We start from the raw sequence: 15,393 nt of genomic DNA, 5'->3' as shown, positions 1-15,393 counted from the left end.
AAAAGATAAATTCCTGGGCACAGCAGCTGAGAAAAAAAAAATCTAACACCACGATGATAACCTGTTCACAGCACAATATCCAGCAGGTGTATTATCTTAGCTGGTGCTGTTAGAAAGGAAATGCCATTAGCTTAGCAACTATGTGGTCACAGAACAAAGCTGAGCAGAGTGACAGTTTGACCTGATGCAGCCATAACTGATGTTCTTCCACATTAGCTCCACTTTGCCCAGCTACATTATATGTAAATACACATACAGTCTACCTATATAGTAGCTGCATGCACATTTAGACTTCAGATTATTGAAGATACTTTTTTAATTTTACTTTTAAAGTGAATTTGTAGGATTTCTGTTCCCTTTTATGAAGCCGTTTTGGTACTTTTACCTTCTCCATCACTGGTAGCACTACCAGAGCACACAAAGAAATTATCCTAGAAATGCAGTTGGTAAAACAACAGCAGCACACTATATGCTGTTCAGGTCTCTAAAAAATTATTCATTATATGGATAAAACAAACAAACTTTAAGATAAAGCAAAGCTTCAGAAATATAAATCTAAGGGATATTATTTATAATAGCAGACTATTGGTTGTATATTTACTGCTTATACTCTGGAATAAAGCCTCACTTTAAGGATTATAAATGTGAAGCTTCATAATAAAAAGTCTAGCATACAGACTTATTGTGTGTGATGGAAGTTTAAAAAAAGAAATCCCAATCTGCACCACAGACATGCAAGTCTGCAAAGTATTGCAGCTGTTTTTCATCAGGGCCTGAGCGACAGCCCTGCCTTCCAATTTGCCACAAACTTTAAAGTGCCTATACACCTTTAAAAAATTATTTATTTTCTTATTTACCTCTAAATAGCTTTTTTTTTTTCAAAACTGCATTATGGCAGCAAGCTCCAGCAATGGCCCGCTCACTCCTGCCTGTGTCAGGTTGAAAAAGGAAATCATTAATATAACATTAGAAGCTGGCTGTGAACTCATGACTGCCCTGGGCACACATCAACATACATGCAGCAGCGTTCAGTGCACATACACCTTCCCCCAGGTTGAAATGTCATCCTTCACTGTCATTACATTTCTGCCCCCATTAACTATTGATTATCTCCACTTCAGCATTTGGAGCCCTGCTGTGGAAATGGCCCTCGTGGCTTGCTACGGATCAGGCGGAACAGAAGTGCTCCCCTCCTCCTCCTCCTGGGTTTTTACGCTGAAAAGGGAGCAAAGTCAGATTCGCCAAGGGGCGAGGGTAAAGAGGGACAAGCCGGCAGGGACACGGAGAAACAAGGAGTGACTGCACTGTACCCCCACCTGCCCACTAGCAGCACGGTTGAGCGGACGACTGGAGGTTAACTTGTTCTTTTTTTTGGCACCCATGAGAATTTTGCCACAGCATGTGTTGAATATTTACTGTGAGGTTCAGCTTCGCTTCTGTTTTCTTTCAGGAGAGTGCAGGTAGAAAAGTTTGTTTGGGCAGGAGCTGCATGCCCTCTGCCACAAACAAACTGCATCCTTAATACTATGGAGTAGTTTGTGCAGAGTTGTCTTCGCACTCCTGCTAGTCTCTATGTGGCTGTGTCCTGCTAATAGACTCCCTCTATTTTTCCTATACTTCAGCTGTTGAATGTTTTACATGTACAGTCTGTGGAAGCAAATTCAGTGTTTGGGGGATAAAAATAAAGAATAAAAGTTGATCTCTGCTAAAGCAAGCTGACTACGACTTTATTAATATCACTTTGTTTATGAGGTTTGTTTCCAAGTGTAGAAAACTGAATCACACCAGAAGGCTTCAGAATCCCTAATTTCTACAAAGGGAATAAAAAACACGAATCCTAAACAGTGTATATTCAACAAAATAGCTTCAACACTCTGTGATATTATCCATAATTTCAGCTAAGTGGGTATGTGTGGTATATACAATTACAGCTTAAAGCCACGAGTAAACAAGGGAGAAATCCTCAAGAGTCCAGGTTTATATTTATGACTCGGAGAAATCAGCAAAAACATGGAATTCTTTCACCACCGACAAAATTAGAACAAAAGCAACCAATCTGCATTCGTAAAAAGTCCCATTTATTTCAAAGTCATTTCATCAACAAATATAATAAATCTGCATTCTGGTATTTTTTGGAGGGTGGCGGTGGGGTGGGGGTGGGGGGGGTTGCCACACCAGGAACACATGAATAAAACATTTATTAAAATAACTGATCAGCGCCCCGTTTCGGATGCAGCAAGTCGAAGTCTTCCCCCACTCGCCGAGGCTGGAGAATAAACAAGAAACAAGCCAGCGTACGATACGAGCGAGTGAGAGTTAGTCAGGCCAGTCCCTGCTTTACATGATTACTGTGTAGGGTGAAATCCACTAGAATCCAATGTGGCTTTAAGATAATCCCATCAGAACTGCAACAGTGCAACGCTACTACAGAACACCCAAGCCTGTTAGCACTGATGAGAGCCTATAGTGAAAGAGAGGGAGGGGAATATGACAGAAGAGTGGAACAATCCTTGTTAAAAAAAAAAAAACACTTAACACGCTGACTTCTACAGTGAAAAACCAAAAGTTTAACAGCCTGCTGCCAACAAAAGCACCACATCTTTTATTGCTAGTTGACATTTTCTAGGAAAAACTAGTCACACGGACAGAAAACTAAGTCAATAATTGCATCGGGATAAGTCTTCATATAAAGCTCTGGAACACAAATCCATTTGAAAAATAGCTTTTTTATGAATACAAGCCTGAGTTACCCACATTAATTGTTATACATGTCCATGAGATAATACTGACTTAATATGCACCTCTACTGCCTCATTTAATTAACGAGAACATGTTTTGATACTGCCAGCCTTTCTGCCTCTGTCTAATGTCATCCTGATTTATGGGAAACAAATGTTACACGGGGAAAACTTACACACTGGTGTAAGCCGATTTTAGGCCTATATACTTGCCATCCTTTTTAATTAGGTCCTATCGGTCGGCTACGATGCCTGGGCTCAAAAGCAGGTGTCAATAAGGAGCAAACTTCTGCCGCTCTGACTTTTTGACGCCGGAGGTTGGCATTTTTGCGGTGTAAGGGGATAAACCCTGCGTTAGGCTGGAAGCGGCTGCTGGGTGGACGGCCAGCACGGGGAGCGTTTTCATGCCAAGCAGGCTGGAAACGGGGACGGCGTAGTGTGGGTTTTGGATGGCTGGTAAGGTGGAGGGAGAGTGGACGTTAATTGTGGTGGGGGCTGGGGTGGTGGCCGCCAGGACGGCCATAGAGGTTGCAGAAGTGGAGGCAGTGGAAGCAGACTGTGAGAAGCTCATGTTCAGGTCAACTGGGGTCGCAGAGGAAGCGGCCTGCATTGTGTATTTAGCCATCTCTAAGCTGCAGGCCGTGACGATTGGAGGGGTAGTTGGAGATGGTGAAGGGTTAAGAGGAGAAAAATGGAGAAAGAAAAACGGGGAGAGGATGGGGGGGAGAGACAAAGGAGAAGGGAGGTGAGAAAGGAGAAAACAAAAGAATCAAAGAAGGAATGTGTTAAAAAGCAGAGACAATAAGGATTTTAATGCAGTCAAGAGAACGGAGCAGTGAGTTGGAACAAATCCAGCCTCACCCTGAGCACAATATCTCTGTCCCAATATAATAGCTCAGTGTTTGGCTGTCTTATCATCAGGCTGCGAGTGATGCCCTGCTGGACGTGGCTGTCCTGCGTAATGTCTTACCTGGCATTGATGAGGTACTGGGCCACACTGATGCTGGCTGGTGAACCTGTGATCGTGACTTGGCGCATGGCTGAGCCATCAGTGGCGCTGGCAATTTTGATGTGAGCTCCAGAGACCTGGCGAATCTCATTGATCTTGCTACCCTGTCTTCCAATTATGCAGCCAATGAACTGGGAGGTGGAGATGAGAAACATGCGAATAACAAAACAGGAATGCAGGAATTAGATTTTACAAAAGAACCTGGGAGCAACCGCCGTGGCCGTTTTCTGTAGAGGGAAACCACATTTCTCTTTATTATTGTGACAACAGAAAACATATCCACGGTCCAATATGCCCATCAGATAAAACAGATGATACATAATTTATCACCACTAAAGCACTGGCTTTTATTTTCTGCAAACTGATTGGTATTTTGGCAAATATGTTTATTTTTTGTCTCGCTGAGAGTTAAATGAGAAGGCAGGATGATATATTAGAAACAGAAGGAGCGTCTATCTTGGCTCTTTCTGCAGTAGAAGTAGTAGTGTTGATGATAAACAAGAAATTATAAAAAAAAATGATATGATAACATGTTAATATACATATGGTAAATAATTCAGCAGCAGCCATTATTATCTGGGAGACAGTGCAATAGAATAAGTGGCTATTGCACCTTATCACTGGTTCCCACCTGCTATGTAATAGAAAAAAGAAGTCACTCAGAGTAGATAGCTTGTCTGTCTACTCTGAGTGACTTCATTATACTCTTCTGTAAACGCAGCAATAACGTTGTGAATTATTTTGGTCACTAAGTAGTGCCGTGAAACTCTGACACCTTAATATTCCTACAGTGTGAAGTCAGCAAAATCCACCTCTAAAGCTCAGTAATTACCTCCGCCGAGGAGGTTATGTTTTTGGTAGCGTTTGAGTGCGTGTGTCATTCTTTCTGTAAACACATCAGCTCAAAAAAGGTTTGAATGAATTCTGATAAAACTTTGCAGGGGAGCAGAGCAAGGTCATGTTAACAATCCATTAAAATTTGGCTTACACCTACCAAGGTCTTCAAGGTCAACTTAATGATTTATTGGTCAGAAATTGAAAAGAATTTTGACTTAAAAACTGGGATTCTTACAAGTATGGTGTGTAAAAAAATTAAGATTTTGACCTCTGACCTCTTCTTCAAGGTTAAAAGATTGATCTGAAGGTCAAAGTGATAACTGACCTCTGACCTCACTTTTACATTTTAGATCTGCCTATTGACACCAAAATGTGTTATTTTTACTGCGCTACTAACTTCTTGCACAAAATACAGTAGAGGTCCATTAAAAGTCCATTAAAATGAGATTCCTTGACAGGAGGTTTGTGCTCTCAGGGTGGTTCTTGTTAATTATGTTGCTTGTTTGGACAGCGTAGTGCTACGTTTGTTAGCACCCTTGCGTCTTGGTAAAAAGGTCCTGAGTTCAAATCAGGGCTGGGCCTCTCTGTTTGGAGTTTTTACGTTCTCCCTGCACTTGTGTAGGTTCTCTTGGGGTACTCCTGCTTCCTCCCATAGTCTAAAAACACGTGTGGGTTTTGGTTAATTGGAGATTCTGAGTTGGCTGTGAATGGTTTGTCTGGTGACGTGTCCAGGGTGTACCCTGCCTCTCGTCCTATGACACCTGGGATAAGCTGCAGATCTCTGCAACTCTGAACTGGATATGTAAGAAACTGGATGGTACAGTGACTTCCTGGAGTCTTCATTATTTTCCCTCAATACTCAAGAAAGACACTTCTTTTGCCCAAGAAATAGACACCCATTAAATATTACAACTTGTTGATTTTACAGTTTGGTTCAGTCATTATTAAACTAACAAGATACAACATTAAAATTCAGAATTCACAGACCAAAGCTGGGTATTTCTCCCCCTTTCCCTGCCTCCATGGTAAGCTTAGCTAACAGGCTGCTGGCTTTGTTTTTATGTTTACACACCTGAGAGTCAGTCTTACTCATCCAAGTCTCAGCAAAAAAAGTGCATTTGCCAAAAAGATGTTTCCGACAACATCAAGTTCTGACATGATTCAGTACAGATGAAACCAGGACTGTCTGTGTCTGAAGCAGCACAGTTAACAGTCCTCTAACAGCGGTCCGCAGACATCTTTTCAATAAATCTGTTGTGGATTCCTTTTGCAATAATCTATGTCAGCCAAAAGCAAGGACTATTTAATTTCCGCAGCTAAGTAGGTGAAACATTTGTGTCCAAACAATTCCTCATTATAGCTGTCCTCCTAGAAAGTTTTAATGAAGCCAAATGCATGGAGATTATCAGTACAGGTTTTAGTGCCGGGAGAACACAAACAATGTAACACTTACATCATTAGGTATTGCCAGCTCTTGTGAACTTGTGGGGGCAGATGCATCCAATCCTGCAAAGTAGGACAAGGAGCGCTACCAACAGTTTGGCACTAATGGCTTCCACTTTCATAGCACGACAAGTTGCCCTACTTTGTCTAGTTTATCACTGTTACACTGCTAAATTAAGAAGCAGAAAATAGCATAGGGCAAAATAATCATTCTAAAAAGACAATACATATATACATAATACATACATGCTGCTTGACTATGACTACCACACTAATACTTGCTATTTAATCAAAATATTGTATTGTATTGTGCTGAGTTAGTTGTGACGGAATATATGAGTACGTGGGGTGGTTGAGGTCAGGGATGGTCTGGCCAAGACAGTGTTAGATTTGGAGGAGAAATGTTGCAAAAGGTGGAGGATGGGGTCAAAAACTTAGGATTTGTTTTTGTTTGGTTTTTCTTTGGAGAGGGAAACTGGGCAAATGGGGCTGAAATTTGGGTTTGATGGGAGAAATGGTGAGAAATAGTTAAATATTTACTAAACTGTAAATATTTTTGACATTTTTCACATTTCCCTGTCAGAGAAAGCTGCTGTTTTTTTCTTCCTTTTTTAGCTTATATATCATTCTGTCTGCTTCAGTCTGTCGCATATTCTTTTCAGTGATAAATATTTCAGTGACTAACTTTCAAGGTAAAAAAAAAGAAAGCTTGGTGGCTTAACCTTAAAAACCTACAATTGTGTTGATTATTCCTGTTTTGTTTTTCATCTTACTTTCTTGTGAAAATTGATGAAATGCAGATGCATGCACATCACTGCAAAGCCACCGTCTACTCTCAAAGAAATCCTTGATCCTCACTGAAGTGACAGCAGTGTTTTGATGGTGTGAGTCGAAGAGGAGTGATGAGAGAGGGATAGATGGACTTCCCTGGGGAGCCGTGGGTACGTACCAGGGAAGGTAGGGTTGCTCTGCCCAAGGGAAGGGAGGGGGATATGCTGCATAGCCAACTGGTGAAGCTTGGTCAACTGCAGGGTAGGAAGGAAGTTAGAGCTAACCAATCAAACTGGATTATTTCAGAGGAGCTGACAACTACAAAACAGAGCCAATCTGAAGTTCACAAACATCACACATGGTGTCAGTATCAAGAGATTCATTTTCCTCAGAAAGCATGCTGACTTCTCATAGCAGTCATCTGAAAATACAGTCACATCTCAGGCTACAAAGCTACAAGTGATCATGAACTCTTCAAATTTTCATTTCCATTTCAATCAGTGCATGCTGCTACCGTGGGTTAGTGTTAGTAAAGTCAACAGATCAGGGTTACTGAAATTTGATCTTCGCAGAGTAGGGTACACAGAGGGCGCATCGGTGGCTTGGAAGGAGTGGGCAGGAGTAGGTCATTAGGACTGATGTCAGTCACTCAAATGAACATACTTACATCTTGATGTGCAAAAGCATACTGCCCTGGAATTGCAAAGGCCTGGAAGGAAGAACAGATGAGATACGGTTATGTAAGCGGGTGGTGCAGACATGTTATAACGTGTTACTTGGAAAATGAATTTGTCACAGAGCATCAAGAGCAAAGTCACTGCAGTGAAAATCCATTCTTTCCCCTTTTCCATGGCTCTAATGTTTATAGATCTGACGGAATTTCATCTAAATGTCATCTGCTTTTTTTTACACCCCCCTTCTCCGACCATTAGCTGGAAATCCAATAACATAAACAGATGTCTGATAGGTCAAAGCAGACTCTGCCAAATTCAGGACAGCGCCTGGGCAGCTCGTGGAAAACATCAGCCTTAGACACAACATGTAAACATGTGAATTATTCATGTAAAAGCAAGTTATTCCTAAATGTTCGTCTAAATGCATGTAAATATGATCAGCTAATGATGTATAATTACACTGTTTTGCCCGTTTAGTAGTAGAAACACCCCCTGATGATCAGTGAAATTTTGAAATCACACAAAATAATAAGTCCACTCAACTGCTGCGTGTCTTTAAATCAGCTAAATTCAGAGCTAAACAACTCCCCTATGGCTACTTACTTGTGCAGAGTGCTGTGGTGCTAATACTGCATGGGTTCCAGCAGGTACGACCTTGGGACGGTAGGGAATAGTTGCGCCTTTCGGTGGAGACTGGAGACACAGTCGTGCAAACCAAAAAGGGAGAAAAATTTATACACTGGCGCAGCTGAGAAAAAGAACTCTCGCTGGCATTGATGCGTTTTATATCCTCCTTTATAGCGCTGCCTGAATCTTTTTATATCCCATTCATCTGCAGAGAAAGTAACATAAAAGATCGGACCAAAGAAAACTGCGATACAACTGGGAGCACAGCTGAAAATGGGGAATTGGCAAGTTTTTGATCAAAATAGAAAGAGGTCAAGTGGATACTAAACCCAAAATCCAAACTCAAAGCTCCTCAGAATACATTAAGAGCATGTGCTGCGATGGACAGTGTGAGAAAAGTTTAAAATGGGGTCTAAAAACGTGAAGAGGCTTTGACAGTACAGTGTGAATTTAAACACTGACATTTTAACGATATGGAAAAAGTACTGCATCAATATCCAGTTTTATATGTTTGTTATATAATACACGTCTGGGTACATCAGACAGACAAGGTTAAGAACTATCAATATAAATTATCTGGGCTTTAGCTTTGAAGACATCCTGAATTTACTACCTTCCTCTGCTCTCTAAATAAATGTGACATACTTGACTTCTAAATAGAGCCGCTGAACGTGAAGATCATCTGCTGGCTGACAGCGCTTACCTCCAGCATCACAGAGCAGATGTGTCTTACACACTGAGTGATGGCCTGTGGAGTGCCGGAGATTGTGACAGCCCTCTCTGTGGAGTCCGGCAGCATGTCTCCTGCCACCTGAACCTGAGCGCCTGTGGTCTTAACATCACCAGACAACAGAAAATACAAAAGCTATTTATTGCTGAAAAGAGCACGCCATCACCCAGATTGAAATGCCGTTTCGAGCACCCCACAAATTATCCTGAACACATTTTGACATGCAGGGAGCAGCTGCAAGCCAAATAGCAATGTGCGCTCCAATATTTGAAGAGGCGCACACAAATATTGTCCATTCAGAATGAGTATTCAGGCCCTGCTCATCCTCACAGGCATAATCAATGGGATTTTCACCCACCCCCCTCCCCGCCACCCCTCCAGAAAACATACACATAGCTTCATGTAGTTTAAGGCAGAGAAAAACAAGAAGATTTTGACTTGAGTGTTTGATACTCAGGGTGTCAGAGCGCCAGGGAGACTGTTTTCTGTGCTTGTTTGGGTGCAAAAAAACAACTTCCTGCTGCAAAATGAAAAAAAAGAAAGAAAACGACTCATACCTCTCGGATTTCTTTGATCTTTGAGCCTCCTTTGCCAATCAGTGAGCCACACTGGCTCCCCGGGAAAACCAGGCGAAGTGTCACAGGTGGCTTGCTTGTCACGTTGCTGTTTGTCATTGCTGCGGTAATATCCTGAGGGAGATTTCCAAAATATGTTGTTTTTCAGTGACGACTGTACGGAACATCAGCGTTATTTGACAAGTCTTTTTGTGTGTGTGCGCGTGTTGTGATGCAAGACTGGAGAAAAGGTGCAGCCAGTGTCTTTCATGCTTTTGGGCGTACCTCTTCAAACTTTTGCGCAATCATGGAAAAGGCTCTAAAGATGCCCTCTGTAGGTCCTGTGATGGTGACTATCCTCTCAGGGGACGAGCCCTCTGATATGTTGATGCGAGCGCCACTCTGGAAGCAAAGCCCCGCAGTTATTCCAGCTGTGATTTGATTCGATCTCCCTGACAACGTGAAATTATACGCCCTTTCACATTACAGATGTCAAAGCAAACACTCACCTCCTCCCTCATTTTCTTGACTGTTTCTCCTTTCTGAAATCAGGCAGGAAAACAACTCGGTTCGATTGGATTTATAAGAGGAATATAACAAGACAAACAGAAATAAAACAGCCAAAAATCAATAAATGGTGATGGATTGTAAAATAAATCTACCTTCCCAATTATGCTGCCAACTTCCTGCGGATGAAAAGATAACAGCGTGACTTCTCTCAACAGTTTTTCAGCGGGATGTAAACATTTTAAAAGCTATTACGAGACCGTTAGGCTATTACAACAAAAACGCACTGAATGATTTGAACTATTTACAAATGTCCATTACCTTTCCGTGCATCAGCAGCCTCAGCGTCAGTGTAACGTTCAAACTCCCATCTGAAGCCATTTCTTCCTTGTCAGACATTCTCGTTTTCCCAGACGTAAAGTAAAACACTCTGCAAGGATCGAGAAATTATCAGCGCTCCGTATTTCAGGTAGTTCAGGAAATAACATGTAAACTGAATGCACGCAGACTGAAGTGAACATTACTGCTGTAACATTTGACTATTTATGTACAGGGTCTCATTCAGGCCTCCATCGGGCACTGCTGCTTTTTATCTTTTTATTCTGAATTTCCGGCGAACCTGAGATTTTTGGGTTATCCCCACTACTCGTGCTAACTACCCTGTTCTTCTGTTTACAGCTAAATTCCAAGAGCGGCCTGAAATATGCATCATTTCTTTTCCTCAACAAGATTCAGTTGGAAAGACCTTTCTGGCAAAATAAATGTTAAAAGCTTTCATGAAGTGGGTGTAAGCTGCATTACCACTGTGGAATCCATCTGTGGAACAGATGAAGTAGACCTCTATCTGAAATTGTTATGGATTATTACCTTAACTAGGATAAACGTTGAGTAAGTGGAAAATTCTCCAAAGATGGAACACTCACTTTTATGCTGCTATACGGAGCCACGTACACTTTTGGGGGATTTTTAAGTTAAATGATGCTCTCTGAAGAGTTATGGACCATTGTTGCTTGTCTTCTGATCATGTAGTTGTGAGCGGGGGAAGATAAGCCTATCGCTACGTGCAATCTTCACATGGGACTTTGTCTTTAGTTCCAGCTAAATACAAGTTGTGTGACTCTCTTGGAGAAGATAAGATATAAAGGAAGCTACTTGTGCTGGGGAGGCCTGAGGATCAATTGATGTGTGTGTCTGTGTGTGTGAGAAAGAGACAGAGAGGGAGAGACGTGTCTCTTAATATCACACTGACACCACGCAATGTCGACTCTGCTGTGGCCGCGTATCCAATTCTTTGTATTTGTAGAACAAATAAAGAATGTCTCGATGCAGTGAAGGACGGCCAGCTTATTGCACCATAACAGACAGAGAGACGACTTCAAGTCTATAAAGCACCAAGGTCGCAGTGTTCATTAGATCATCATGGTTCTGCTGAGAAGTGATTTTTCTATTTACTTTTAACGCTGGGCACGACGGAGAGTTTGTAGCTAATAAACAAGATAATCTAAATGGAGGAAAAAAAGGTAATTTAACAAGAGATTGATGTGATTGTGGACTAACTTAGTAATCACTCACATGTGAGACATTATCTAAAACCTTTTTGCAAATGATAGATTTGCTTTAGCTGAAATCTTGGTCACATCAGAAAAAGCAAGAATATACTGGCTATAGTGGCTTGCTGTTGGCAAGCATGCATGAAGTGCTCCCAGTTATTCCGCAGTTAAAGTCAATCATACTCTAACATTTTAACAGTATGCCTAATGACAACCATCTCTCATTTCTTTATATTTTGCATCCAAGGAGCCAAACTTTACTTATTGAGTTTGACCAATAGTTCTCCAGGATTTCTAAAGGTGTTTTAAAGTACTGGCTGCTTCTCATTCAAAAGCTAGTTTTTCACAATTAGTTGTTCTCTTATTTTCATTCATATACTCCATATTATATGTTGTTATGTATGAGAAAACATCAAATATAATACACATATACCAAAATATAATAAAAAGACTTTGTCAAAAAAATGTTTTTAGTGGACAGGTGGCTGTGAAGAAGCCGTTCTTAAGGAAAGTAAACAGGGAGAAAAGGCTGAGGCCAAATTACTTAAGAACTATACAAAAAGTCAATAGTATCAGGTCTTATGAAATGAGGAAGACGTACATCACAGACAGAGGTACAACAATGAGTGTCTACAGCCATCTGTAAAACATAGTGGGTGCTCTGTCATTGTTTGGGGCTGTATTTTTTAGCCAGTGGTGTTGGAGATGTTGTCAAAACTGGTGGAATTATGAATCCAGAAAAGTACTGTCAGATTTCCATCCACCATGCGTCAGATGGGCAGCAATATCATTTTTAAGCATGATAATGATCCCAAAAAAACACTGCCAATGCAGTAAAAACACAGTGGAACACTATCAGTCATGTATTGGTCTCCCCATAGCCTGGTCATCAACGTTATTGAAGCAGTGTGGGATCATCTCGACAGAGAAAAGAACAAAAGCCAGCCAACATCTAAATGAGAGCTTTGAATAGAGGAGAAGTATTGCTGAAGACTACTTGGAAAAATTACAAGAAAGCTTGTCTAAAAGAGTTCAGGCTGTGTTGAAGAATAAAGGTGGTCAGGTTTGCTTTGTCTACTGTATTTCCATGTATCGTTTAGCTAAATCACTGCATCCGTTTTCCATTTTGATATAAAAATATACAGAAATGAGGGGTTAATCAGGACTTTTGTTTAGTATTGTACACCTGTTAACATTTTAATAAAGAGTTGGATGAGACATCGGCGTAACGTTGTGCTGAACATCAGGGGGGTCAAGATCTCTGTCCAAATAAATAAATAAATCTGGGTAAATTCCCAGATGTTTAAACATGCAACTATTTTGCTGGTAATACTTGAAATGAGTAAAGAAATTAACAGCCTATTTATGTAAAATAATTCATAATTTTATTGGGGAGTTATATTGGTAGGGTCTCATTATTGGGGGGGGGGGTCATAACCCCTCTAACCCCCCTGGAAATTACGCCCCTGGGATGAGAAGATTGACACTATTCTTTTGTCTTTATGAAGTAGGGTTCTAGTCAGTCAGCTTAGTTTAGCATGAAGACACAATTCTGCATCTTTGTTTAATCAATAAAAGAATGAATCACAAAAACAATACACTATGGTTTATCTGCCTGCCTCCTTTATTGGTTCAGCCATTTGGCAGGCAAACAGTGGAGCTCTCCAGGAGCTGTTGAACCCAGTCAAGGATTTAGTGACCTTTGGACTGAAACAGTCTAAGCTAACAGGCTGTAGCCTCATACATATGTACAGATGGATAACCCTTCAATGCCAAGTGTTTCACAAAAAGTGTCATTTTTATGACCTTCCCATAGATCCCAGCTTTTATACTCACACAAACCAATAAATACAGTACTCTGTGCCGCCATTTCACACCTAGAAAAAAGAAGAACAGCGTGATTGTGTGGGTTTGATTAAGACATGCTAGCACTAACAACAAAATTCATTCAGGAGCTATCCAGTTAAAATGTTGGTAATATAAGTGTGATGACAAGCAAACAAAAACGGGGTTTTCCAGCAGCAGCGAGAAGCTTACAATATGGTATTGTTCTAGCACATTCCAGTGTTGACAATACCAGACTGGGCTAAAGGCCTTAATCCAACCAATATCTTGAATAAGTGGAGGGTGTCTTTCTGCTAACAAGAAGCGCAGCTATTCTCTCCTCTGTGCATCATTATAAAGTTCCTGTGAATACATCGAATAAAGCGAAACATCTCTGTCTAATCCTATAGGCCGGGATTTGTTTAGCTAATGCTAAGACCCTTTTGACCTATTTCTGTCACCTCTAGCACGCAGGCACCCACTCAAGACTTCCCGAACAAAACGCTGGTGCACAACAGCACCCACAGAGTATACATGATAAAACAGATAATCTACAGGAACTCAGCTCCGGGAACAGGCAGACAGAAGTGTGCTTCAGACAATAAAAAACAGGGTATTATCCCTCAGGGGAAATGGAGAACAATGTCTAAGTGGATTACTTGAAGGATTTCGTATGAAAATATATTCAAATTTGGAGGCTAAGACGAAGAATGATGGAACATTTTGAAACTGAAACAGTACTGATAAAATTACAGCATTTCAGGAGATTATCACTTGCAATTGTTCTCCAGTTTAGGAGCAATGCTCTTAAAAGACAATGTTTCAAATTACTTATCTTGCTTATCACAACAAGCCAACAGCATTTGCTTCTTAAAAATCTTGAGCAATGGCTATTTATAGCTATTTTGTGAGCCACCACATATCAGAATATAAGTGTGAGTCCTCTCAGTGTGGCATTCCTCCATCAACACAAAGCCTCCAGTATTGGAGATTCATCGCATGTCTGGCTTAATGTGTTAATTAATTCAAGCCCAAACTATCTCTTAGGGGAACGGTGCAACAAAATGCATTTACAGCACAGCACAGAGTACAGGAAAAACAAGCAGCTGAAATTATCTCAACCTAATGGGAGTCAGGAGTAGTGCATTAAAACAAAGCCTCTCATTATTCAGCTTCCATTAAAAGTCCACAACCAACAACTTCAGCTTTCTTTCTGGCTAAACCCCAAGGTTACTGTAGTATGCAACAATGTTCCCAACAAATTCTCTTCAGTGAACAATCACCAGCTTGCATTTGAAGCCCAGTGCGAGGCCTGTAATGCATCAAGAATGAGTGGTTTAAAGTACTGACCTTATATACAAAATACTGGTTCCGTGCTCTTATTTCTGGTATTCAAAAAGAATGGCGCTTTAGTTTGTAGTCCGTGCTCAACGTATGACCCTTTGTTGTCAGTTATCCACAGAGTGGACAGATGGCTCCCTGTGCCCTCAGACCGGCTGGAGCGGAGGCTGGCTTTGCTATTAGTCCCTCAGCTTAGCCCAAGATAAGCCCCTACGCAGGGCAAGTGAACCCGCATCTCTTGCCTAATTCTCCCTGTCACAGTCACCAAAGAGGCGTTCCTCCGCATGGAGTTCCACTAGCTGAAGAGGCCTAAGGGCAGGGCAAAGAGGCTCTCCGGCTGGACAGTGTCCAGCAAAGATAGAACCAGCTACAGTTACACCACAACAAAAAGACCCGGGAAGGTCTAGCCTTTTGCAGTCATCAAAAAAGCACGGTGAGATGGTGAAGAGAAGCTTTGTTAACCAATGTTGGTTCGTGTCTAATGAATCTGCATGACTGCTGTGTTTTTCATTAGATTTTCTGAGAGCTTCCTGCCAGCACAGGGCAGGATTTTCTCTAAAAATAAATCTCCTTGTAAGAAATCTGTGCTTTCTTACAAGGAACTTGACTAATTGAGGGCTGGAAAGGACAATGTGGCGTTTGAGGTATTTAGTGATGTTAAGCACAATGTCTTCGTGGGGGGCTTTGCCCACCCCCCAACCCCCCTTCATACGGCCTCTGCCCTCCCCCACAACAAGCCCTTCTGCCCTTGTAATGAGGCCATACTGGATACAATACAGCCCTTCTGC

The 15,393-nt window shown here is 41.4% G+C and overlaps 1 protein-coding gene across 4 annotated transcripts; it reads right to left on the bottom strand.

Moving 5' to 3' along the window:
* Positions 1-2,057: 2,057 nt before the first annotated feature.
* Positions 2,058-14,919, bottom strand: zgc:110045 (uncharacterized protein LOC664755 homolog). Of its 4 annotated transcripts, none has more exons than XM_063491887.1 (14): positions 14,615-14,919; positions 13,277-13,317; positions 10,212-10,320; positions 10,046-10,069; positions 9,893-9,925; positions 9,669-9,785; positions 9,387-9,518; positions 8,803-8,931; positions 8,076-8,165; positions 7,466-7,507; positions 6,977-7,052; positions 6,038-6,090; positions 3,709-3,878; positions 2,058-2,461 (listed from the first exon to the last, which is right to left on the bottom strand). In XM_063491887.1, the coding sequence occupies exons 3-14, from the start codon at positions 10,287-10,289 to the stop codon at positions 2,425-2,427; spliced, it is 981 nt and encodes a 326-aa protein (XP_063347957.1). In that variant the 5' UTR covers positions 10,290-10,320; positions 13,277-13,317; positions 14,615-14,919; the 3' UTR covers positions 2,058-2,424. The 4 variants fall into 4 exon arrangements, with proteins under 4 accessions (XP_063347957.1, XP_063347953.1, XP_063347954.1 ...); XM_063491883.1 differs by having other exon boundaries at positions 2,058-3,370; positions 14,615-14,860; XM_063491884.1 differs by lacking the exon at positions 13,277-13,317 and having other exon boundaries at positions 2,058-3,370; positions 14,615-14,862.
* Positions 14,920-15,393: the final 474 nt, after the last annotated feature.

Source organism: Pelmatolapia mariae, linkage group LG13, assembly GCF_036321145.2.
Source record: "Pelmatolapia mariae isolate MD_Pm_ZW linkage group LG13, Pm_UMD_F_2, whole genome shotgun sequence".
In the NCBI taxonomy this organism is placed as follows: domain Eukaryota; kingdom Metazoa; phylum Chordata; class Actinopteri; order Cichliformes; family Cichlidae; genus Pelmatolapia; species Pelmatolapia mariae.
This window is presented reverse-complemented; position numbering and strand designations above follow the sequence as displayed.

What these genes read in the sequence shown, in the direction of transcription:
- zgc:110045 (XM_063491884.1), bottom strand. Translation starts at nt 10,289, where the DNA reads ATGTCTGACAAGGAAGAAATGGCTTCAGATGGGAGTTTGAACGTTACA. An exon ending in TCAAGAAAATGAGGGAGGAG is followed by an intron (nt 9,786 to 9,892) that starts GTGAGTGTTTGC and finishes CTTTGCTTCCAG; the next exon opens with AGTGGCGCTCGCATCAACAT. An exon ending in ATGCTTTTGCACATCAAGAT is followed by an intron (nt 7,053 to 7,465) that starts GTAAGTATGTTC and finishes CCTACCCTGCAG; the next exon opens with TTGACCAAGCTTCACCAGTT.